Genomic DNA, 24146 nt, shown 5'->3' with positions numbered 1-24146 from the left:
TAGCCCCCATATTTCATTACTTTCCTCTCAAACGATCTCCTAGTGTCTCTTCCGTTCACGTTCCCATTTTTGCTCATGCATTTTTCTCCACAGATCAGATACAATCTAAATAAGATGACACGGAAGCACACAAAACAAATGCAAGGCAATTTACCCCTCTCCATATTTTTTTTCCGTTTTATTTTCCTCCTACACCTGTTTGATTGTACCTTTCTTGTCATCCATTTTCTCACCTGTAATCCATCTCTCCTCCACTGTGCTCAGACCACCTAATCTCTGGCTTCAAACGTGGGTATATCTTGATGTAGTTGTTCTGTGCTCATGATCCCATTAAGATAATGAGGAATGAACTTTGAGAACACTGTTAGCAACATGTTCCAGATGGACCACTGATAAGCACTGGGGGCCGTCCGTCTTGTTTCCCATTATCACCCTTCTATCCCACACTCGTGTCTTCAACCAGATGTGCATGTGATGATTCATCCCTGATTGCCTTACTTTCCCTTACAACCTTTTCATTCTCTTTTGGCTAACTACACAAAATGGTAAGTAGAGATACTGTAGAAAGTGAAAATGAGTTTTGTCTCATTTTTAAGAATCTATAAATATGTATGTGTGTGTATATGTGTGTGCATGTATATGTATGTATATATATATATATATATATATATATATATATGTGTGTGTGTGGGTGTGGGTGTGTGTGTCTTTCTTTTTCAATGCCAGGGAACCCACACATGGCCAGGAAAAAAACCCAAAAAAAAACAGCTGCTGAATGTTTGCTCGCTGCTCTTACAGTGTGTGGCGTACTCGTGATGAAAAACACAGCATTCAACACATAAAGATGTCTGTCATCGAACCAAAACTGACCTGCGCAAAATATAAAGAAAAAAGAGTGTTAGAAAAATGTACAAAAAAATGTAAATTGTCACATCCATCCATCCATCCATTTTCTGAGCCGCTTCTCCTCACTAGGGTCGCGGGAGTGCTGGAGCCTATCCCAGCTGTCATTGGGCAGGAGGCAGAGTACACCCTGAACAGGTTGCCAGCCAATCGCAGGGCACATACAAACAAACAACCATTCGCACTAACAGTCACACCTACGGGCAATTTGGAGTCTCCAATTAATGCATGTTTTTGGGAGAGTGCCCGGAGAAAACCCACGCAGGCACGGGGAGAACATGGAAACTCCACACAGGTGGGGCTAGGGATTGAACCCGGGTCCTCAGAACTATGAGGCTGACGCTCTAACCAGTCGTCCACCGTGCCGCGTAAATAGTCACATGTAATAAATAATAAAGTAGTGATACTGAAATCATGTTTTTGTTACCAACACCCTTTTTACAGTACAGTAACTTGAATAATAGTTGAACAAAGAATTACCCTTGACTTTTTATTTCAAAACTAGTCATTCATCGATTTGTTGTCTGTGTAACAATATAAGGAGGTAATTTAACATTTATATTTCACAATCATAATGGCCCTCTGAGAGAAACCGTAACTACGATGTGGCCCGCGGCAAAAATGAGTTTGACACCCCTGGCTTATATGGTCTTCTCCTTGTCATTTTTATCTTGTTGAATGACTTGGTCAACACGTTATCCAAACACTCAACACAACCAGTTGCTTTTCTGTTTCGTGTCTGGTAAAAGCACAAGCTTGAGGTCACTTCCTCATTTGCTATCGTTCCATTTCATTTCACAGTCACAGAGTCCGTAGGTCGGCTGCACTCGCTGTTGACCACACACACGTTAGAATTTGTAAGCAGCGGGAAGGAATCATCCATCCATCCATCCATCCATTTTCTGAGCCACTTCTCCTCACTAGGGTCGCAGGCGTGCTGGAGCCTATCCCAGCTATCATCGAGCAGGAGGCGGGGTACACCCTGAACTGGTTGCTAGCCAATCGCAGGGCACATACAAACAAACAACATTCGCACTCACATTCACACCTACGGGCAATTTAGAGTCCCCAATTAATGCATGTTTTTGGGATGTGGGAGGAAACCGGAGTGCCCGGAGAAAACCCACGCAGACACGGGGAGAACATGCAAACTCCACACAGGCGGGACCGGGGATTGAACCCCGCTCCTGAGAACTGTGAGGCTGACGCTCTAACCAGTCGCCCACCGTGCCGCTGGAATGAATCAGGGGATCTTTTTTTTTTATTTTCAACCACAGACCCTTTTCCGAGGAGGTCGGGAAGGAAAAATCACTTTTTATAAATCGCTTTCAGAGAATTCCTGGGGCCTTTTGGGGGGGGGGGAATGAAAGCACATCCTGTATGTTACAGTCACATTATGCTAAATAGTCAAATCATCATCAAGTCAACTTCTGTTGTCATTTGCCAAAAGTGTACACTTATTTACAGAATTCTCTTGTTTATGTTTTCAGTTTATGCTGAAATACCTTCTGCCTTTTGAAAATCGAAACTGTGACTGATACTTTTAGCCACAGTCTGTTGAAATTGAAGCTTCCAGGCATGGTTTTGGAGATACATTGTTTTTTTGTTTGTATTCTCTGTATTCTTATGTATGAAAAAGTGTTTTTACTCTCCTCATGTTTTTACTCTCCTCAAGTTAAAGCCAGTGCTGTGTCGATTTTGGCCAGTTCACATGTTAGAAAAGGACCCATAAACAATAAAGTTAACCATTTTGTTTTAACCCACACACATGAAATAAAATGCTACTGATATAGTTCTTTTGTCGTATGGTGAACTGCATGTATGTATGTGTGTCGGGTTGGCTTGTATCCATTACAGTGATGATATTTCATCACTTTGTGAGAAAATGTGTGAAAGCAGTGTATATTGCCAAACATCCAGAAATAAAAATACCCACAAGCTATACGTTCTGCTTTTGCAAACGATCACATTTTAAATTCATGAGCAATGTTGAGTGGTGACAATTTTATCTCCAATCTGTTAAAATGTTGCCACTATATGGGTTAAAGATGTTCTCACTGTTCCCAGTGAAAGGTGTTTTTGTGTTATAACTGGAAAATGGAGATAGGTGTTTTTATCATTTCTTCTGTAAATATTGTTGCTTGCTGAAGACAAGCAGACAAACGACATGGATTGTGGACTCTGGTCGTTTGAGACCATGATGAAGTTATTTGGTTCTGATAGTGTCATGCGTGTCTGGAGGAAACCAGGTGAGGAGTACCAAGACTAGTGTGTCTTGATACAATCAAGCATGGTCTGGGGCTGCATGAGTGCTCCTGGCACTTGGGAGCTTCAGTTCATTAAGGGAACAATGAATGCCAATATACAAACATACAAATGCAGAGCAAGAACCGCGACCCCCTCCCCCACAATAACCCACCCCCTAACTTTGGAAACTGGGCAGCAGAACAGTATTCCAACATGATGATGACGCCAAACACACCATGACCAGTGGCTTGCTAATGAAGCTAAGGGGAACGGTGACAGACCGGCCAAGCATCTCCTGACCTTAACCCTATTGAGCATCTGTTTCGGCATCCTCAAATGGAAGGCGGAGGAGCACAAAGTCTAGAACATCCACAAGTTCCGTGATGTCATCATGGAGGAGTCGAAGAGCATTTGTGTACCAAACTGTAGAACTCTGGTGAACTCCATGCCCAAGAGGGTTAAGTCAGCACTGGAAAATAATCATGGCCACACAAAATATTAACAATTTGGGCCCAATTTGGACATTTTCCCGTCAGTGTGTAATCCCTTTTGTTGCCCCTAGGTGTATATTCCCTTTTGTTGCCAGCAGTTTTAACATTGGCCCTGTGCTGAGTTATTTTCAGGGATCAGTAAATGCCCACTGTTATACAAGCTGCGAAGTGTTCTATCTTCGGTGCGAATAAAAATAAATAATGACATATTTACAAAAATGTGAGGGATGTACTCACTTTGGTGAAATACTCTAGCTCCAGATCGTTGATCTAAAAGAAGGCACTTCTTTCTTTAAAAAAATTAATAAAATCTTGCAGCATGTGAAGATATAGTTTGAGTTTATGCTTCTCTTGCAATGCAAAAACCACTTAGCGCTTGCAAGCATTGTTCAAAAGTGGCTCAGTACCACACATGTGGAGCCATCCTAATTTTCTGTCCTTAGTGTGCTGTTTAAAGATTTTCTTGCAATTATCTTGTTCATTATGTAATTTTTACATCTACAGTAACTAAGACGGTGTGTGCTGAGCAGTGTGATGGCCGCTGTTTTGGTCCCTATGTGAGTGACTGCTGCCACCGTGAGTGTGCAGGTGGCTGCTTTGGTCCAAAGGACACTGACTGCTTTGTAAGTGCAGACTTGCACACACACACACACGCATACACACATGCATGCAGCTCATAGAAACTGGTTTCTATTTACAGGTCCACAACAGTATTTACTGTAGACTGTAGTCATTCCATTGGTTACACACTCTAATGTTCAGTATTTTGTTATTAAGTGTGCAATGTATTTTTTTTTTTTTGTCAACATGTACAGGCATGTACAAACTTCAACGACAGTGGCGCGTGTGTGACGCAGTGTCCCCAGCCTTTTGCGTACAACCCCACCACATTCCAGGTGCAACACAACCCTAGGGCAAAATACACTTACGGAGCCTTCTGTGTAAAGAAGTGTCCACGTAAGTCTGAACACGGGACACATGCAGGAACATACGTACTCTCCGTATGCTGTGTGGAATTTTATTGTTCAAGACAATGTTTTGCTCAGTCGGGAGGTTGTTTTGGTTTTTACTCAAACAAAAAAGGCTGGTGTTCTTTAGGACTGGAAATAGTAGTTTTGATATTCATGTACTTGCATACGTGTTAATGTTTGGACAGATGTTCTTTTTATTCTTTACATTTACAGATTGGGAACATAAATGTAATGCTGTAAAATGAGTACAGATTTTCAGATCGAGATCCAAATTACAATTTGCTTTGCATTGCTACGTCTTACAAGATTTGACTGTAGCCTCACTTCCCTAGTCCCCCTCCTCGAGTCTCTGACCAAAGCCATGCCCTTCACTGACATGCACAAGTGCGATTCTTAAACATGTCCAGTCATAATGACGTGAGATTGTTGAAAGTGTCTAGTCGTGATAAATAGCCACAGAGAACTCATATCCAGCGTCACCAAAATAGCTGCGCTAGCAATACTGAGTTAGCATTAGCACTGTAAACTAGCCGCGGCTGCCACATTGGTAACATGACTTATACGTAATGGAGTGTTACCATAACACTAAATGTTGTCGATTTGAAGTTTTATTTGTTGGGAACTCTAATTCAATTCCAAACCAAAAAGAGGTGATAAACGTACTGTACCTATTTGACAAAATGCCGCTAATTCCGCATCGCTTTTAAATCCCCTCAAGTGCCTTAGGTCCTCTTTTGAGAGTTATGTGGTTGATTAAAGTTTTCAACCAACAAATATATTCTTGGCACTTCGATAGTACCATTCTAAGGTCATGAGCTAGTTACACATAAATGTGTGATGCCAAACTAAATCAATACTTTCGACTTCACATTGAGTCGAGGAAGAGCAGCCCACTTCATCCAGCAGACACACCCCACACTGGAAACACCAGGCTGGTCAGGATTTAACAATCTTGATCCTACCGTGACAAACTGTAATGAACTAACAGTACTACATATTTCTTTTGCCAAGAAAAAAAAGTGTATAGCCTACTCACCATACCTCATGGGTGAGCAAACCTTTTGCTCAGGGGCCACATTGACTTAAAATTTCACAGGCTGGCCAAGCCAGGACCCGATGCTTACACATATATATATATATATTAAGGGATTGTAGTGTTAAGACTTAGATTTACTTTTAATGGGAACAGTGTTGTTTGTTGATCACCTTTTTTTGCCAGTGCATCAAAGTCTGGTGTTAGTTTTGTTGTGGCAATTCTCAGAACACATCTGAGGTGTTCATCACTCAGGTGGGATCTGTAGGAAGTTTTGTTGGTGTTCATCACACTGAAAGTCTGTTCACACACATATGTAGAGCCAAACTCCACCAGCATCCTCTGTGCCACCATCTGGATTCTTGGAAATTTGTCTGCGGTTAATGAAGCATAAAACTCATCCAGTTTGAGAGTTGAACTTCTTTTTTAAGACAGTATCACACTGGAGATCAATCAGTTCCATCTGCAGCTCCCGTGGGGCTGTTTCAGGGTCTTATGTGACTGAATCTTAGATGGCAGTTTGTGAAATAAAGGTGTTTTGCTGAGCCTGCAGCTTGATTTTAACCGCTGAGCCGTGGCCATCAGTTCCTGCGTCGATTGGCTGTTAGCATAATCAGCATTCTTGGTAGAAAAGTGACGGCTGATGTTATATTCCTCTAAAACCGCAATGGTTTCTGAACAAATTAGCCTTTGACCAGACTTCAGTGAAAACCTATTTAGTAGTTCATTCTATATTAAACACTCAGCACTCTCTGTTGACTTTTCTTTTCTTTGGCCCACTCGTGGTTGAAGAAGGGTTCAGAGCAGTAGCAGAGTGAAAACAGAACAGTCAAAGTCAAATCAATGTATCAATGTACCAACTGCACATTGGAACCACTGGGCATTACAGGGCAACCTGGTGGAACCACTGGGCATTACAGCACAACCTGGTGGAACCACTCGGCATTACAGTACAAGGTCAAATGAATGGAGTTATGATTTTTTATATGATTTGGGCAATTCTGTACCAATCTTTGGCAGGTCGGATTGAAATGATCAATGGGCCGGATGTGGCCCGCGGGCCGTAGTTTGCCCACCCCCGCTGTACCTCCTCTGAGAGCCTCTTTAGTCTTTGGTCAAAGTAAAAGTACAGACAGTATATATCTGTATGTAAGTTGCAGTTAAGGAATATTTATGGCTGTGTTCCTTTCTAAAATACAACAGTACAATTACTGTACAATTCATGTACATGTATTCTGAACTCTGGTACTTCCTATCATTGGGAGTCAGAAAGAAGAAAGTGACACTTTGCCCTTTTTGAAGCCTTCACGAAGTACCAAAGTACCATGCCGTGTATAATAAAGAGCCACAATCTGTAGTTGACATTTACAATGAAATGTTTTTCAGATAACTTTGTGGTGGACCAGAGCTCCTGTGTGAGAGCGTGTCCTAGTAACAAGATGGAGGTGGAGGAGAACCGCATCAAGATGTGCATTCCTTGTACTGACATCTGCCCAAAAGGTGAAGTTTTTGAAAAAATATCTTGTAATATAGGAAGCAGGACACTTTTTAAAATGGTTTGTGTGACATTTTGTTGAAGAAAGAAAATGTGTTATAATAACCCTTCCTTGGCATGACATTTCTCTGCTTTGCTAAATTGCTGGTTTTTGCTGTCTTACGTTGCGTGTTGCAGCATGTGATGGCATTGGAACTGCCAGTCTACAAACTGCTCAAACAGTAGACTCCAGCAACATCGACAAGTTTGTAAATTGCACCAAAATAAATGGCAATTTGGTTTTTCTCATCACTGGAATTAAAGGGTGAGACATATTTATAGCTTCTTTCCAAGTTAATATATTAACACATACCCATGATTGATAATATAAAAAATTCCAATGTATCAATTGACACAGTATTGCTTACATTTGCTCACAATACCCTTCCATTAATTTCAGTCGATAGTGATTCCATAAATAATCATAAATTAGTTCATGTTGTTGTGTTATATTGTCACATTATCATTCACAGGGATGTCTATCATAACATTGAAGGTTTGGATCCAGAAAAACTTCATGTGTTCCGTACTGTTAGGGAAATTACAGGTAAGTTTTGTTCATATATTGTACCATCTACACACTGCCGTTAATTAACATAGCATTGGTCATTATAATAATTGGATGTTTCTTTAATGGTTGATATACAACTATGTAGAAGCTCTTTAACTGAAATTATATTTTAATGCTAAAAATGTAAGTATTATTGTTGTCCATGAATTTTGAAATGGACTGTTTTATAAAAAAAAAAACTGAAAAATTGACAAATATCTGTACTTTGATAAATAGTCAAGTAGTACTCAAACACTTTACTACTATATGACAGCTAAAACAACAAATCTGTCTGAGTTGTTAATTTTTTGCTTTGGAAGAATGGCAATGGCAGGATATTCTATTGTATTCTTTTTACACTATTACTACACTAGCTTTCAGTGGAATGTAAACAAGAGTAGTACATATTTATAGATACCTATGCCTGAGTTTTGACATTAAGAGAAAGCAAAATGCACTATCCTGCAGTGATATAATGACAATCAGATTTTAACTTGCCTCTTGTGGCTCTCCTACACAAAGTGTAGTTTTTGGGCTCATCCTGCTTATTTGCAAACAATGACAACAACTTTACTTCCTTAACAGAGGCAATATTTGGCCTACAAAAATAAAAATGCGCACATCCTTTTCGTGACACATATAAAGTCTGTTTAGTTGAGTCTAGTTCCTATCCTCCCACTGGAGACGGTCCACACTGAGGACAGACATAGCAACATAAGTTGAATATCAGATGAGTCTTTCAATTTCCTCTGTCTCTGCTGCTTTTCCCTTGGGGGGGATCCCCAGCCTTGAGTTTCACATCCCCAGTTTTCCCTTCATGCACCATGAAGAGAACGTGGTGTTCATCATTAATCCTTCAGCAACTCCTGCCTCTCTTTTTCCTCTTAGCTGTCCTTTCTGATAGTAGATGAAAAATGCAATATTATCTGTGATAAACGTATCCATTTAGAAAGTGACACATAGTCAAGGCATTTTTCTCGATGGATAAATGTCTGCGGCTGACATTAAATCAGGCCTGTTGAGATGCCAAGAGTAATCTATTGATTAGGCTAACAATGTTTATTATCATGAATTCTAATTCAAAATGGAAAAAAATAAATGTTTTCTTGTTATTATTGGGTGGCGAAACCAAACAGGATTTAGTAAGGGAGTCTGTGTCTGCTCATCTTGTCATCTCCCTGAGCTGTCACGACTACAAGACATTTGACGGAGGCAGCCAACCTGCTCCTGTGACCCTGAGGTCGCAAGTGCTTTTTCTCCTTGTTTTAAATGAGCTCATCCTACACATGGCACACTTGTCTCAGCTTTTCCCATTACTTTCCTCTCCTTTTTTTTTTTTTGTCCTTTTGATTGTCTCTTCAAAATATTTATTGTTGAGTGGGCAGTCAAATCAAAATGATGTGTCTTATCCTTGGGTATTCTGGCTTGCACTGTAATTACCGCAACTTGAACCCTCTTAACCATTGCTTGTGAGCAATGACCCTCTCTTCCTAAGTGGCTACACAATGTAATTTGCTTTATACATGGATGTGCTCTCTGCAGAATGTGTTGAGGTACATGATCTGTTCACATTTACTGGGGAAAAAATGAGGCGGTAAGACAGCACCATATCCTTATAACATCTCTCCATCATTCCTACGACTACCAAAATGGCAATGACCGAATGCAAAGGCCCATTGCAGTGTTGAAGACACATAAAGTGTCTAAATGTAATGCCGTACTAAGTAATGACCTCTTAACAAGAGGCCTTTTTCAACTTATCAGTGTCTCAGTCAGGGGTGTCAAACACATTGTAGTTCAGGGGCCACTAGCAGCGTAATTTGATGTCAAGTGGGCCGTTCCAGTAAAATCATCATATAATTAATATAAATAAAATTTGGTGGTTTTCTCATTGTTATAATGCAAGGCATTGGGGAAATCGAATGTATTATCAAATATTTAATGCTGTATGCTTTTCCAAAACAATAAGAACTGCTTCAGTTTTTTTTTAGACAAATATACAATTGGCTTCAGTTTATCATCTACATGTGTGCATTATGACTGATGACACTGTTTGTACAAAGAGGTATTTGGAACTGAACAAATATAATATTGCACTTTCAAATTAGATTTAGGAATATATTCAACAGGTTTTTTCCCCCTCTTGCATAATAATTGTTTCCTGAACCATAGAAACTTAAGTGAAAAGCATTTTAAATGTATGTGAAAGTGATCGCCTGCCCTGTAAATGTATAAACTTTATACCTTAAACATGCATAAAAAAATACATGAATACATTTTATGGCATTTAATGAAAATATGATTCTACCACTTTCAAAGTCATCCTACCGTTGTCATTGCCATTAAATACACTGGAGCTGCTAATAGTTTAAACCCCCTTGATTCTGCATTGTGTTTTTCTTTTTTTTTTCTTTTTTTAATGACGAGCAGGAGACTTGATTTGCTTTTGACATTGCTTGCTTCCTGAATAGGAACAGGATATGTACTGGTCAGTACATATTTGGCTATTAAATGGGCACTATGAAGGACAACAGTTGACAGTAGCATTGAGGCTAATTAGCTATCTAGTATTGAGTGCATTGAGTAATAATCTCCGAACTCACCTCGGTCGTGGCACTCATGAACTGGCGGCATTTGTCACACACCCGCATTATTTATAGCCACCATCTGAGTGCCGTGCCATTAAGTCATCAAATAACCCAAGACCCATCGGAACAAGTGGAATTACTCTCATCACAGTAATCCTGCTACACTGGCCGGAATAAATCCCTCGACGGGCAGCGTTTGCCTCGATGGCACCCTTGGTTTGGCTTATCGTGTTCAGAGATAGGAGTCCATAATTGTGATTTAATATTTCCTAAATGGCAATGAAGGTCTATTGAAAATATAAATATATTTCTGAATGAACTTCAACCTCCATATGTCACTTCTTGATCTATGAAGTGCCAACTAGCTTAACGGGCTTATCAGTGTTAGCTTCTGATAACCGGTAAGTACTCGAGCAGTAAAATTCAGGAAAAGCTTCTGGTTGTCACGGTAACACAAAGCCATTATCGGCATTGGTACACCCACATCGATGGGGCGTGAACAGTGGAAGATTGGCATGAGACAAGACCATCCCGCCAAAGCCGGCTGATTTCACGATCACTGAAAATAGAGAATGAAAAGCCTGCAGTCATTTTTGAACCTTGAGTATTTTTACCGAAGCATTTCACAGACATTTTGACATATCTCCTTAAAGTTTTAATATTTAACTCAGTCAAACCACTACCATAATAACTTCTGATGATGTTACGTAATCTTATCACAAGACATTTATGTTCTAATATGTCTTTTCTCAAAAACCAAGATAATGGTAGATAATGGTTTTGTTTCACATGAAAGGGAGCTGTAATAGGACTTTCAAAAATGTGTATAATAGTCAGCTTGCATTCACTTAGCCTCAACCCCATTGTGTGCATTCTCACATTTACCTGACTTTTGTCTTTTTACATTTCTTCATCAAACACACTTAATGTGCCTCAGACGCCCCTCTGATGCTGCAACTCAGCAGGTATTGGTATGAACAAAACAATGTCCACAAACTGATAAAGAGGCTGTTGAAGGTTATTGCTCTCTTGTCTACAAAAAGTCTCCCTATTTACCTCATCTCTTTTTACGTCTCAACAACCTCCCTCCCTGCCTGAGTAAACATCATGTGCAACCTGCAGGAGAAATGAGGTTTAGTATAATGTGGTCTGGTTGTTCATTGATTAGCAAAAGGATCACACTGCCCATCACACCCACAATGATTTTCTTGCTGTCTCCACCATGTGTCCTCTATAATCCAAGTGTTTCTCATTAAGGCAACATAACCATATTTCTGTTTTAATCTCCAATAAACACGTTTTCTTCATTGCATTTAGATTCATTACACCTCCCATACATTATTCCACCTGATATTACTTTCTTACTCCACCAATCCACTTATTTTGTTTGTCTTTTGATATTGGCTAGAGGATTGTACCTCCTACTGGTCTCTACTGAATATTTCATATTTTTTGAATCCATTATTGAAAATCCTAAACGAGTCATATCCACCCTGTCAGCTCTTCGTCTTTTTAAATGGTTCAATGAATGAGATGCAGATTGCTTAAAGGAAATGCAAAAATTTTGATATATGAGACTTGATGAGACACACACAGCTGGCACCCAAGTCTTGCCTAGAGCAGTGTGCTTACCATATCCTGGAATGCTGCTACTCCTAGAGGGATGCCAACACACACACACATTATCTTCTGTTCTGTCAGTGGCTGTGACTCATTATAACCTGTGTGTCTGTTTGTGTGTCCCAATTTAGGCTTTCTGAACATCCAGTCTTGGCCTGACAACATAACAGACTTGAGTGTTTTCAGCAACTTGGTAACAATCGGGGGAAGATCTCTATACAGGTACACATGCTTCGGTTCTAATTTGATACCAACATAGCTCTGTGAAATATTTTGCAAATTAGGTTTACTGCAGGGGTTACATTCCACACCCAATCACCATATATGAAAATCTGCAATTTTCAATTTTTTTGTCCCCCCTTTAAAACATTTTAAAACACACATGAACATAAAAAAAATAAATAAATAACATTGCATAAACATTACACATAAACAGTGTAAATGTTTTTGAACACAAACACTAATTGCAAGCATAAAACATATAGAACATGCGGTGTGTATTGCAGTGTCTGTGTACATGCATGTGACTTCAAAAGGCGAGGCGTACAAGTTTGCCTGTGAGTGTCTGGGCATGAGCATTGACAAATATGGTTCTCCTTCTCCACATGCAAGGGGTTTACAGTATTTTTATTTATTTTTTCTTACTTTTTGTGGGGGGGGGTGGCTGTTCAAACATAAATGTTCTATGGTAAAGTGCTGTTTTCCAGAATTGCTAGATGGTGTGTTAAATCAATACATTGTAAGTCAAAAGTGTGGTTTTTTGGTTTTTGCATAATTTTTGATGGACCTCATTCGATTGGGCCAGTGTTGTTAATGCATTTGCCAGAATGTGAAAATTCTTATTTAGACAAAATCCAAACAAAAAAATAGCAGTGTGATCTTGAGTAAAGACAAACATCAAAGTCGTTTTCATTCCATTCCCTTTCTTTGTGATTCCTCTTCAATCGCTTCTTCTTTGTGTCATTTCTTCCATCGTCCAACTATTCCCTCTCAGTGGAATCTCCCTGCTGGTGTTAAAGCAGCATGGCATTTTATCACTTCAACTTCAATCACTCCGCGAGATCAGTGCGGGGAATGTGCACATTGCAGAGAACAGCCAGCTATGTTACTACAACACAGTCAACTGGACCCGACTGTTCCGTGCTGCCAACCAGAAAGTTTTGACCCGCAACAACAGAAACCCACAGGCGTGCTGTAAGTTCATAACGAATCCATGGGAAAACAAATGTGAATGAATGTCAAACATGCTACTTTGCTATCAACTGGTCTGTGACAGAATTTGTTTCCCATGTCGGCAGAACGTATTCAATAGAATATTCTGTTTGAATTTCTTTCTCCAACTGTCTTAGTGAATCAACTTTTCTCAATTGCTGCCAAAGGATTCATTATCATTTTTAAAGTTAACAGTTCGAGTTCATGACCTGACTTTATGTCATGAAACCAATAATAGACAAAAGTCTTAGTTGTTGTGGGATACAGTAAAAAGTTTAAAGTTGACATCGTATTAACCACACTCATTACAATAATTAAATTGCAAAAACAAACAACCATGAGCTTTATTTAACCCTTTAATCTTATCAAGGTGTTGTTGCATTTCAGTGGTAAGAGGATGTTTGATTTTTTTGTTTGACCTCCATTCTACATTCTTAATTCTCTGTCAACAAGTTTATAGTACATTGAGCCTAATTATGTCAGTATCTATTTTCAAGTGTGGTTTAATTTTTGTCCCCTCCACGACTTGAGGTTTCCATTGTATTTCCTATCCTTCCATTCATCCATCTTCTATTCTGCTCATCCTCACCAAAGTCGTGGGTGTGCTGGAGCCCGAGTTGACTTTGAGCGAGAGGTGGGATACAGCATGGACAGGTCGCCAGCCAATCACAGGGCACATATAGACAATCATTCACACATTCACTCACATTCACACCTACAGTAAGGAAAATGTTGTCATATATTAACCCAACCTAACATGCATGTTTTGGCATACGGGAGGACACCGCAGTGCCTGGAGAAAACCTTCATAAACTCCACACAGAAAGGCGCAAGCCCAGATTTGAAGCCAGGAGCTCAGAAATGTGAGGCGGATGTGCCCCCCACTCCTGCCTTTGTAATTCCCAAAAATCAAAAATTACATAATGTTGTAATAGTCTTTTTTTCTGTTATTCTTTTTATTTCCCTTTCTTTCGTCACCTCTGGAGTGTTCTGCTGCCAGCCAAGTTACACAGAAAGTACCCTGTCAACTTGAGACCCATCAGCTTCTGTTTACCAGCCGTGTCAAAAAAAAGTTGTGAAATGTTTTGATCCCCTAAGTGCATGTTAAAAGATACATCTAACCTCTCCTTGGAGAATTTCATTGTAAACAGGCCCAACAAAGGGAGTTTGTGTATCTTAGAAGACAGAGATGCAGCTTTCATCCTCATTTATTTCATTTTTACGCATTTATCTTCATCCCTTTGTATGCAAGGTAGGATTCTGAAAGAAAGTCCTGCAGTCCAGTTAGTTATATTTAGCCAATTTATTTTTCAGCTTCACTAGAAATGGCAAAAAGTGAATCTGTCAGTCCCTCATCCATCTATCGCTCCATCCATCCATCCATCTATCTTCTATACCAGTGTCACGCCATTGACTGGAGTCTAAAACAAATGATTTGGAAAACAGCAAATAAGAGATGAAGGTCACATGCAGTGTTTCTGTGGTCCGCCACCGTGTTGCTTCAGAGATAACAAAATAAGACAAAACAGAGACAAAATGTGTAAGAAAAATAATAATAATAAATTTTAATCTTTACCACAATGTGAAAAATGAAGAGCAAGAAGTAGAATTCCCTCAATGTGAAACAGTCATGCATCCAATTTTTTTTACTGAGACGGTTGGTGGCGCATTTTCTTTCACTAACGAATCTCATCCCAGGTGCGCTCAAAGGAGATTTTATAGGAGCTTTTCATGCTTTTCCAAGCATTCAACAATGCATTTTTAGTGTGCACTTGCTACTTTAATCCGTTTGGCAGATGTGTATTCTTAGAAGCAGATGCCAATATAATTTAATGGAAACCAATATAAAATGCCTTATTTTCGGGAAGGCTGTGTTCCAGATTGAAATACTGTTTAGCAACTTACTTAAAGGTCAGATGACAAAGACGTTATGGGGTCTGTTAAAATTAATATTTGCATTGTTTATGTTATGTAATACATGCACGTAACATCGAGCAAATTTTCAGCCATAGTTTAGCTAAAAATTAAGTTTTTATGACGCATATTGAGCCCTCCCCGAACATACCCGAAGCTCAAGACACCGGGGTGTGGTTACTCTATCTACCACAAGGGCTACGAGAAGTCACGTTGCAATTGACAAACACAGCGTGCTACACTTTATACGCAATGGCGAGCAACGTGTTGGAATATGAGGAGGATTTCGACGTACAGGAGCACCCAACTGAACTTGGCATCGTCAAACCGTACATGTTTGAGCCGATCAGGTCGGAACAGTGACGACAATGAGCAGCCAAGTAGCAGCTGTACAACAGAAAAAGAGTGTGGCCACTGGCTCGATGTGACGGTATGTCAAAAGCATGTCTTCTTATACAGTCACGGCTTGAAATAATGGCACCCCATGGGTGCCAATATTTTTGAGCACGACTATACGTATTATATATTCATATATGTTTCTGTAACACGGAACCAGCTTTTACATAGTATGCAGTATTCCTATATATTTTGTGCCCCTCGCTCTGAAAGTCTTTGCCATTTGTCTGTTGGCTTGTCTTATAGGCAAAAGTACAGACGACAGTACTGAAAAGTACTGCATGGGTCTTTTTTTCCCTACTCCTCAGTGCGTAGTAACCCTAATAGAGTCGTAGGTATATAAACGGAAATCCTCACCTCGTCTGCGCCGCTTTGCCGCGGCTGCGAGATTTAGTTCTCATGCTGGTGGTTGAGGTCCCGATGGCCGTAGGAAAAATAGTTGGCACCGCAGAAGGTTTCAGCCTCTACCTCTGTATCCCAAAAAACTCTTGCCACTGCCTGAACCATTTTTACAACCAAATGCCACACAATAAACCATTGTAACATTGTTAAATCATACAACAACAAATATACAAGGACGGGAACAACACCATGGAACAATAGCACACAGCGCCGAATGAACAGGCTGTTTGGCTCGTGTTACGTCACAGGGCCGGAAAGAGACGAAGACCGGAAGGCGCCGGATGCAAAAAGCAGAAGGCGCATTCTGCATCATATTTATCGATGTAACTGCTGTATATCTGCTATATAATCACTTCAAAGTGGCAGATGTGGTTTGTAAAGGGGTTCTAGAGTTATCAAGAAAGTATTTTTAATCTTTGTCCTCTGACCTTTAAAGCTGTCAGGAACAAAAGATGGAAGGTTCTCTTCTGTTTTTTCTATTCAAACAAACGGACTGTGCAGCATCTGAAGAAAAATTCCCGGTCCCTCTAGCCCTCTGTTATTGTTTACGCAGCAGTTTTAGTAAAGAAGCAGCATAGCACTATTCTTATGAACAACACAGTACAGCATTACTTTTCCACTCCCACTCCCACACTCACACATACATAAAAATGGACATAATTTGAGGTCAAGATGTTTTGTCTTGGATTAGATGTAATAATATTAAACCGAGGGACAAGTGTCTTTAAATTAATATAGAACAATAATATTTTGTGTATCATTTAATATTCGTAGGAAGTAAAAATAATTTGATCTGTGAGGCTTTTTTGCCAGTGCAAGCAGTGCAATTACTGCTGACATTTTCAGTAAAATCCGCGGTATGAAATATACTGTGCACTTTCACATATCAACATCATGTGATAATCCTGACAGGGTATCTCTCTTTTCAGAATCCACCCACTTTCTATACCGGTGGTTTCATCAATGTGTATCCACTCTGCAATTGTGCTAGAAATGCACATTTGTATTTATTACAGTGTGTTCAAAGTTATGTATTGTTTTTCTGTCTTGAGCAGCCAAGGAGCATATGGTCTGTGACCCGTTATGTTCTGATTCTGGATGTTGGGGACCTGGCCCAGACCAATGTCTCTCCTGCAGGGACTACAGTAGGGGACAAATTTGTGTGGAAAACTGCAACCTGTATGAAGGGTAAGTGAGGCATGACAATGCACGTACATGCTGTACAAAGTTTTTGACATTAGGGCTGAACAATTAATTGCTTTTGCCATACTATCGCGTGATGATTAAATGAAATTTGTAATTGTAATGTATGGAATTACAAGGGCACATGAGAGTAGATCATCCATAGGCATCAGCTTCTTATGCTACATGTTATGAGCCCAAATGTGAGAATATAAATATAATATAGAAATACAAATGTGGTTAACTGCTTAAGCAAAATAATGTCATGGTGTACAACCAGGCAAAGGAAGGCTCCTCGCAGCTGCTGATGTATGCTTCAAAAGTAAACAACTCAATAAAGAATTGCCGAGGCACTTGCTTTTTCCTCCATATGAAACAAAAACAGACAATAAATAACTGATAAAGTTACATGTCGCAGTGTTTTTGCAAAAACACTGAGGCATAATAACAGTGTGAGGCAAATGCGCATGTGGGAACCTGATCTAAAAATGTAATTCATACCAAATCATGTAAATATTGTTTTTGCAAAAACTGAATAAACTTTGATAAGCAGGAGGAAAAATGCAGTTAGATTATTTTCCTTAATTATTGACACTGTGAAATTTGAGCTCAGCTACCCCGGCCGTAATGTGTTGGCTAACAAAATGTAGTAAAATTATTGCTTTGACATAGAATCCACTGAAGTACTTTAAAATCTCAAATGATTTGCAGCTTTTGAACCCATGCTGAAAGGTAACAATACACACGGTAATTGTGGAATTTAATACAAGAGCTACATTAAAAACTATGCCTATACAAAGATAATGAAAATGACTGTAGGCAATTACCAAAACTGTTTGGACTTTAAATATTTTTGCATGAAACCGATTTGTGTCATAACATGTCAGTCATGAGTAAAGTTTCATTGAAATTCACCACACCACTACTCTTTGTCATAGCTTTTAAGTCCAGCAATGTTGTTAGGCCACTCAGGATAGTAATTAATAGTTAATAACTCTGGTGGTTCAGAAGAACAATTTAAAGTGTAAAGGTAAGTCACTTTGAAGCGCAGACCTGAAGAGTGTCATTAGGGGTCTCTTGACTTTGAACATTTAGCTTGATGTTCTCCACCTCACACCCAACAAAGCTGGTCCCCCTGGTGAGTTCTACGAATAAATTCCAGAATAATTCAACTGAATAACTCACTGTTAGAAGGATCAAGTTAAAGTGATAACTTGCTGGCGGTTGTACTTATGAGGAGCAGAACGAGGAGGAGGAAGAGGAGGAGCAGCAGGAGGACCGAGGGTGTAGTGAGGGCGGGGGGGCTAGGCGTGTCACTGCGTGTCACAGTCACTGCTTGCGCACGGGGCCACGCCGTGCCTACCTGTCCAAAAGGTCGTCAGCACCACAAGCAATCCCTCACCCTTCAACCTCCCCACGTGCTTGCTTATATTATTAGTATATTATGACTATACAGTCTTGGGACACACGTGTTTGTGCAAGATACCATACCCTGAATCTTAATTTGTCATTTTAGCAAGATATTTTAGACAATTGTCTACTCCCAACAGTTTTGGGGATGCCCAACTAGATATTTTCTTCTATTCTCGCTTTCTGCAGGCATCATGGCTTGGTGTCCCAATACTGTTGTCTGTTCATGTACACAGCCTGTAGCGTATTGCATTCATCTATATCCTTACGTTGCTCTTTATCAGAGACTAAAGGCCTCTTTATACTCCCGCGGCCGACAACGCCTGCGTTGCATCACGTGACCGACGAATTGCCCCACGCAGCACCCCTGCATAGCTCTCCGCGCACCCGACAAAAATAGTTGCTGCGCGTCGAACGCCGCGGAGATCATCTCTCGTGATTGGTCCGTTTTCGTCACATGCTGTGATGACGTACTCAGCGTTCCCCTTGGTTCTACATACCATCTACGTCACCGCCTTCTCGATCGATTTTGCAGCATAATTAAACGTTTCATCTGGTCATATAGGTCCATTTGTTCTGTCACGGTCGCCATTGTTGTTGCTTTGTTCCTTGTTACTGAAAGGAAAGTAAAAACGGCTTCCGGAAAAGGCCCAAAAAAATGCAGGGGAAACTCCACCCTGTGGTGTTCCAGCCAATACCAGGCGTAGCGACACCCCCGACTTGGAGGAGAACTGCAACACACTTTCAAAACTGCGCGCGTGGGTTGCGCTCGACTATAAAGGCAAACTACGCGAGGGATAGCCGCAGTGACGTCGGTACGGTCGCTGTCCGCGCGAGTATTAAGAAGCCTTAAGGCCCACGATACACCAAGCGACACGGCCTAATGCAACTAAAGTGCACCATTGCAAAAACATTGCTGGCAACTCTTCGCCTCACACCAACTGATCGAACGGCGTCAGTAGAACAACCATTTTACAAACAATTCGGTTCATGACCAACTTTTTAAAAGAAAACATTTACTTTCAGTTACAAACAGTATTGACATGGAAAGCTGAGAACTTTGTGGTTTTTCTCACGCTGCATACTGTACATCTTTGGCTCCGTGCTTCAGGTATCTTTATTTTTTGTCTAAAATGGCCGCCACCTCCAACTATGCAATGCAAAAGCTTGTGGGAAGTGGCAGCCATTTAGGGATAGCAGTAATCACAGTGAATGTAAAAATGACTGCACCCAAAAAGGCGAAGACATTGCACAGTGATTTGCTAGCGAAACCACGATTATTTCATCATCAAAAATTTGTGTTTTAACCTATTTCTATATTGCATTACCAATGCTTTCATTGAGAACCCCGTTACGTATGCTTGCAAATCTTCCAGTTTGAGAACGGGGTCACGGAACTGTGTGTTTGTGAATACAAGTGTGTGTATATATATACTGTCTATAAATGGTGGCTTGAGCGGCCACTGGCCAGCTGTGTCTCACTTACGCTTAGAACCAGAAAACTTGTTTGTTTTTTTTTTTTGCGTGGGGGCTCATACATTTTCATTGGGTGTTACATCTGCGATGTTGTGACGCCATTCACCGGGGATTAAAAAATTTCAAATAGAGCAAAACAAGCGGCTGACGGTCAGCCACTAAAGCTAGTGACAGAACCCGTTAAAAGTTAAGTCGGTGTCAGCCATGTCAGTCCTTGTGCAGCGGGCCTAACAGGTAGAATGGTTGGCATACTGAGACTGAAACTCTATGTAGTAGTAAAGTCATGATTACAGTAAATATTTGTTTATGAAAATTGTATTTGAGGCCATAAATATATGTTTACATGAAAAAAATAAAAAAAATAAAAAAATAAAAAGCTAACAATACCTTGCTTTTACAGTACTCGCCGTAAGCGGATGACACCCTTTATTTGATGTTGGTATGGATTTGATTTATTTGGTATTCATTAGTGCTCACCATATTTTCCTCAAATTCTGATTTTATTTCAACACCATGTCCATTTTATTCAAAAGACCTGAACTGTTATTGACTATATTAAAGCAGATTCGAAATGTAATTCATATTCGCTGCTGTGTTTGTTTACCATATACGATTGAATATAAAGGAAAAAGACAAGTAATTTATGCAGCACTCTTGAAGTCCAGAGCAACCCAGTGATGTGCTCCAGCTCTTTTCCATCCTTTATTATTTCACCCAGCTCACTCACAAAGGCCAATCTCCCCTGGCTCCTACAAGACTTTATGAAGCGGATGAAACATTATAAATACTAATTTGATTTAGAACCCACAGGGACATTTTATCTGTTGTAGAGCTGGAACACAGTTTCCCTTTCCCTGACCCAAAGAGAGGTATCCAAAACTCATTCTCCATTTTCTGTGGATACAAAGGCAAACCCCTAAGTCAATTGCACTGTGGTCACATTTAATGACCTATCTGCTCTATTATTTAAAGGGGGTCTCTGACTTGAATTTTGAAATTGCACCCCTTGCAGATACTGTGACTTTCAATCCTGTTAACCCTCTCATTAATGGTTTTAGTAAAAGCTGGGTTTTTTTTTAAACTACCTGCAGTGTGTGTTGCTCATGAGCAAACTACCATGCTGTCATTATAACAATGCAAATTTATGATATCAAATATAGTGAAATCTTCAAAAGTGACCACAATCTATTCAGTTGGGATCTTACCATGTCAAGATAAATTCGATTCACAGTTCTCGATCATTTTTCTTACTGCTTTTCTGTTGTGTAATCAAAAAATAAGAAAAAAAGGGTTGAACTGCAGATTCCACTGTATGTTATTATTGTTATTATTTTAACCTTGTAGTTGCTAGTTTTAACGCCTCAGTTTGCAGATTAACATAATTGAACAAATACATTTGAAAATGTAATCATTATGGCATGAAAAGGTTTTTGTCTTATACAATGGTATACCACATATTTTAGCCCATGTCTTTCCTGTCCAACTTTTCTCTCAGGGAGATTCGAGAGTTCGCCAACGGTTCTGTGTGTGTTGAGTGCGATTCCCAATGTGAACGAGCTGACGGCAACTCTTTGACCTGTCACGGCCCGGTAAGATCTGTATAATACTAGAGTCAGAAATCAAGAGGCAAACCTGAAAGTTGATCTTTATCTAATAAATCCTGTGAATATTGGCAGAGAATAAAATGTGTTCTCGGCAAAAGGGAATATTATCTAGAGAGAGAAAAATATGTATACCAGTTACCAATAAAACTATTTGCAAAAGTTCCTTTAATTTAGCAGTTGATGCCTCAATACAAATCTCACTTTTTAGATTGTGCTTTTCTTTTTTTCCCTCCATTTTTGTCCTTGTCTTATTCTTTAAACCACTTTTGGTTTAAGTCTGTTATGTATTTGGTAGGATCTGCCTGCATTTGAGAGATTGGGGGGGGGGAAAGTAGTTTCTATCTGGCTCTCCTGCACACCACACACACTGCAGTGAAGACCTTGAAAGCTTTATATTGCTGTTTGATTGACAAGTGTAACTGGAGAGCGTTCAGGGCACAGGGTTGCCAAACTACAGTTTGCAGAACATTGTTCATCCTTTTTGTAATCATGAAGGTTGCAAATGTCACAGTGTTTATTTTAATGCTCTCTTAACAAACACCATAACATGTTTTTTCCTCCCTGTTTCCAAGGACTCACTATTATGTACCATCAAATATGCAAAAACTGAACCAATTAGGACAAATTCTTTCTCAATGGCATTTTCTCACGAAAATAAATAAAATATTTAAAAAGGCAGAAAAAAGTACATTACAAGTAAGGCTAGGGATAAGGCCTTAAAATAAATTCTCAGATTTTATTTTTGAAAAATCTAATTTGAGATTTGAGTTGTTTCAACCCCATTCACTGAGACAAAAAGCAAATGACGAGGGTTTTTTTTGGGGGGGGGAGGGGGGGGGGGGGGGTTTGTCTTATGCCAAACAAACCCTGAAACCATTTTAAAACATTAACTTGCCTCAGAAGTAATGTCAATCAATATTTTGTTGTCTTTAACGATAAAAAGTGTTTCTTGTAAAAACAAATCCTTTCAGTCAAAAAAAAAAAAGTAAACAGTAATTGATAAAGATACCAATTCAACATACTGTAAATAAAATTAACTGTCAAACTGCAGTCCATTGGCTAGTCCATATGTTAGAGTAACAGTAACACTGCACCCCCTTCACGCAAAATATTTGCATCTGGGAAGCACATAACTTGGGTTAAAAAAATTCAAAAATCTGGCTAAATCACTGCTTTTGGAATGTATAGTATAAATGTGCACCATTTCTTTGGCAATGTTCATTGCAATAAACTGTGACTGACCTCCACCAGGCTCCTTGTCATATGCAAAACAATGTTAAAATTATTATGTTTTTATTGTCTGTTTCTTAGCAAGAATTAAAGTAATTATTCACTTTTTTTTTTAGAAATACTGTAGTCGCTGGAGGGGGCAGAAATGTTGCTAAATATAGCAAACAAATCACTAAATTGGCAATACTGACTTTGTTTTTTTCATCTCCTCCTAAATTGTCCTGACAAATGAACTAATCAATAAGATTGATTACTCACCTAGTCCTTTTTCCTAGTTTTCATTGGTTTAATAAGATCCATCCAGCTATCCATTTAGGGTTCATCATTAGGGCTGTGGGTGAACTTGGAGCCTGACTGGGCGAGAGGCACGGTACACCCTGGACTCGTCACCAGTCAACTGCAGTGGTTTATTACCAATCAAGCAAAATCCACATTGTGTTATTCACGCTTTAATTCTATGTACTTTTTCTAATATGATTAGCTACATGTGACTTGACTCAATGTGGCCCCATATGTAGGAAAATAAACTAGCTTTAGCCAGGCTTTGTCTTCCTCCCATTCGGTATGTATTCTGTCATGCAGTGTATGATGGGAATGTCTCATGTTAACCTGTTGCACCCTTGTGTAGCAACCGCATGTGCAGCCCAGGCGACCAAATGGATTACAGCAATCGTGTTATGGTTGCAGAGCCCATAGCAATTACATTAGAGTTTACACAAAGTGATTTGATTGGCCTAATGCCCTGTGGAGTGAGGCTGGGGAGATCCGTGAGCACAGCAGGCTGTGTCGTGGACACAATATGAGATGACTGTCAAGCGCAATAGCAATAAGGTTTGTTTCCTGAAACACAAGATCCCTGCGTCTTACTCTTTCATCTTGATACTACTCTTCAACAAAATTATAAAAATTTTAATCGGTCGTCTACTTTACTCATCATCGAATATTAATTCATCTTTGATGAAAGATGTCAAAGTGAGAGGGTTTATGCCACAGGTGTCAAACTCAAGGCCCAGAGGCCAGATCTGGCCCACCACAAAATTGAATGTGGCCCGTGAAAACAAATCATGTGTGTCAACTTCCATGATTCTTACTAAAATCCGTTCCAATTTTTCAAATTGCCTTACGTAAATCATGATTTTGAGATATTGCAAGCATGTTTTGTTACCTTTTCACACTAACTTAAACAATCGCTGAACAAACTATTATCCTGTATACCATGCTCAAGGGACTTGATAGTGGTCGGTTGGCTAATTGGGCTCTCCAGCAACCGGTCCACAATATGTCTCCCTATAATGATATCGAGGTACCTTTTCAAATTAATTTGCAGTCCTTTTTTTAATATGATTACATAGTTTCTCTATGTAATCATATTAAAATTCTCAA

At 39.6% G+C, this 24146-nt stretch overlaps 1 protein-coding gene across 5 annotated transcripts in view; it reads left to right on the top strand.

Moving 5' to 3' along the window:
* Positions 1-24146, top strand: part of LOC133410327 (receptor tyrosine-protein kinase erbB-4-like) — a 238167-nt gene that overhangs the window by 158392 nt on the left and 55629 nt on the right. For 3 of the 5 annotated variants that reach the window (XM_061691350.1, XM_061691351.1, XM_061691349.1), the window contains exons 6-14: positions 4146-4264; positions 4457-4598; positions 7032-7145; positions 7318-7444; positions 7653-7726; positions 12069-12159; positions 12932-13131; positions 16917-17049; positions 21425-21518. In XM_061691350.1, coding sequence (XP_061547334.1) covers positions 4146-4264; positions 4457-4598; positions 7032-7145; positions 7318-7444; positions 7653-7726; positions 12069-12159; positions 12932-13131; positions 16917-17049; positions 21425-21518 — 1094 coding nt within the window. The remainder of the gene's footprint in view (positions 1-4145; positions 4265-4456; positions 4599-7031; positions 7146-7317; positions 7445-7652; positions 7727-12068; positions 12160-12931; positions 13132-16916; positions 17050-21424; positions 21519-24146) is intronic. The other 2 variants (XM_061691353.1, XM_061691352.1) reach the window with 2 other exon arrangements.

This window comes from Phycodurus eques, chromosome 12, assembly GCF_024500275.1.
Source record: "Phycodurus eques isolate BA_2022a chromosome 12, UOR_Pequ_1.1, whole genome shotgun sequence".
Lineage (NCBI taxonomy): Eukaryota > Metazoa > Chordata > Actinopteri > Syngnathiformes > Syngnathidae > Phycodurus > Phycodurus eques.
This window is presented reverse-complemented; position numbering and strand designations above follow the sequence as displayed.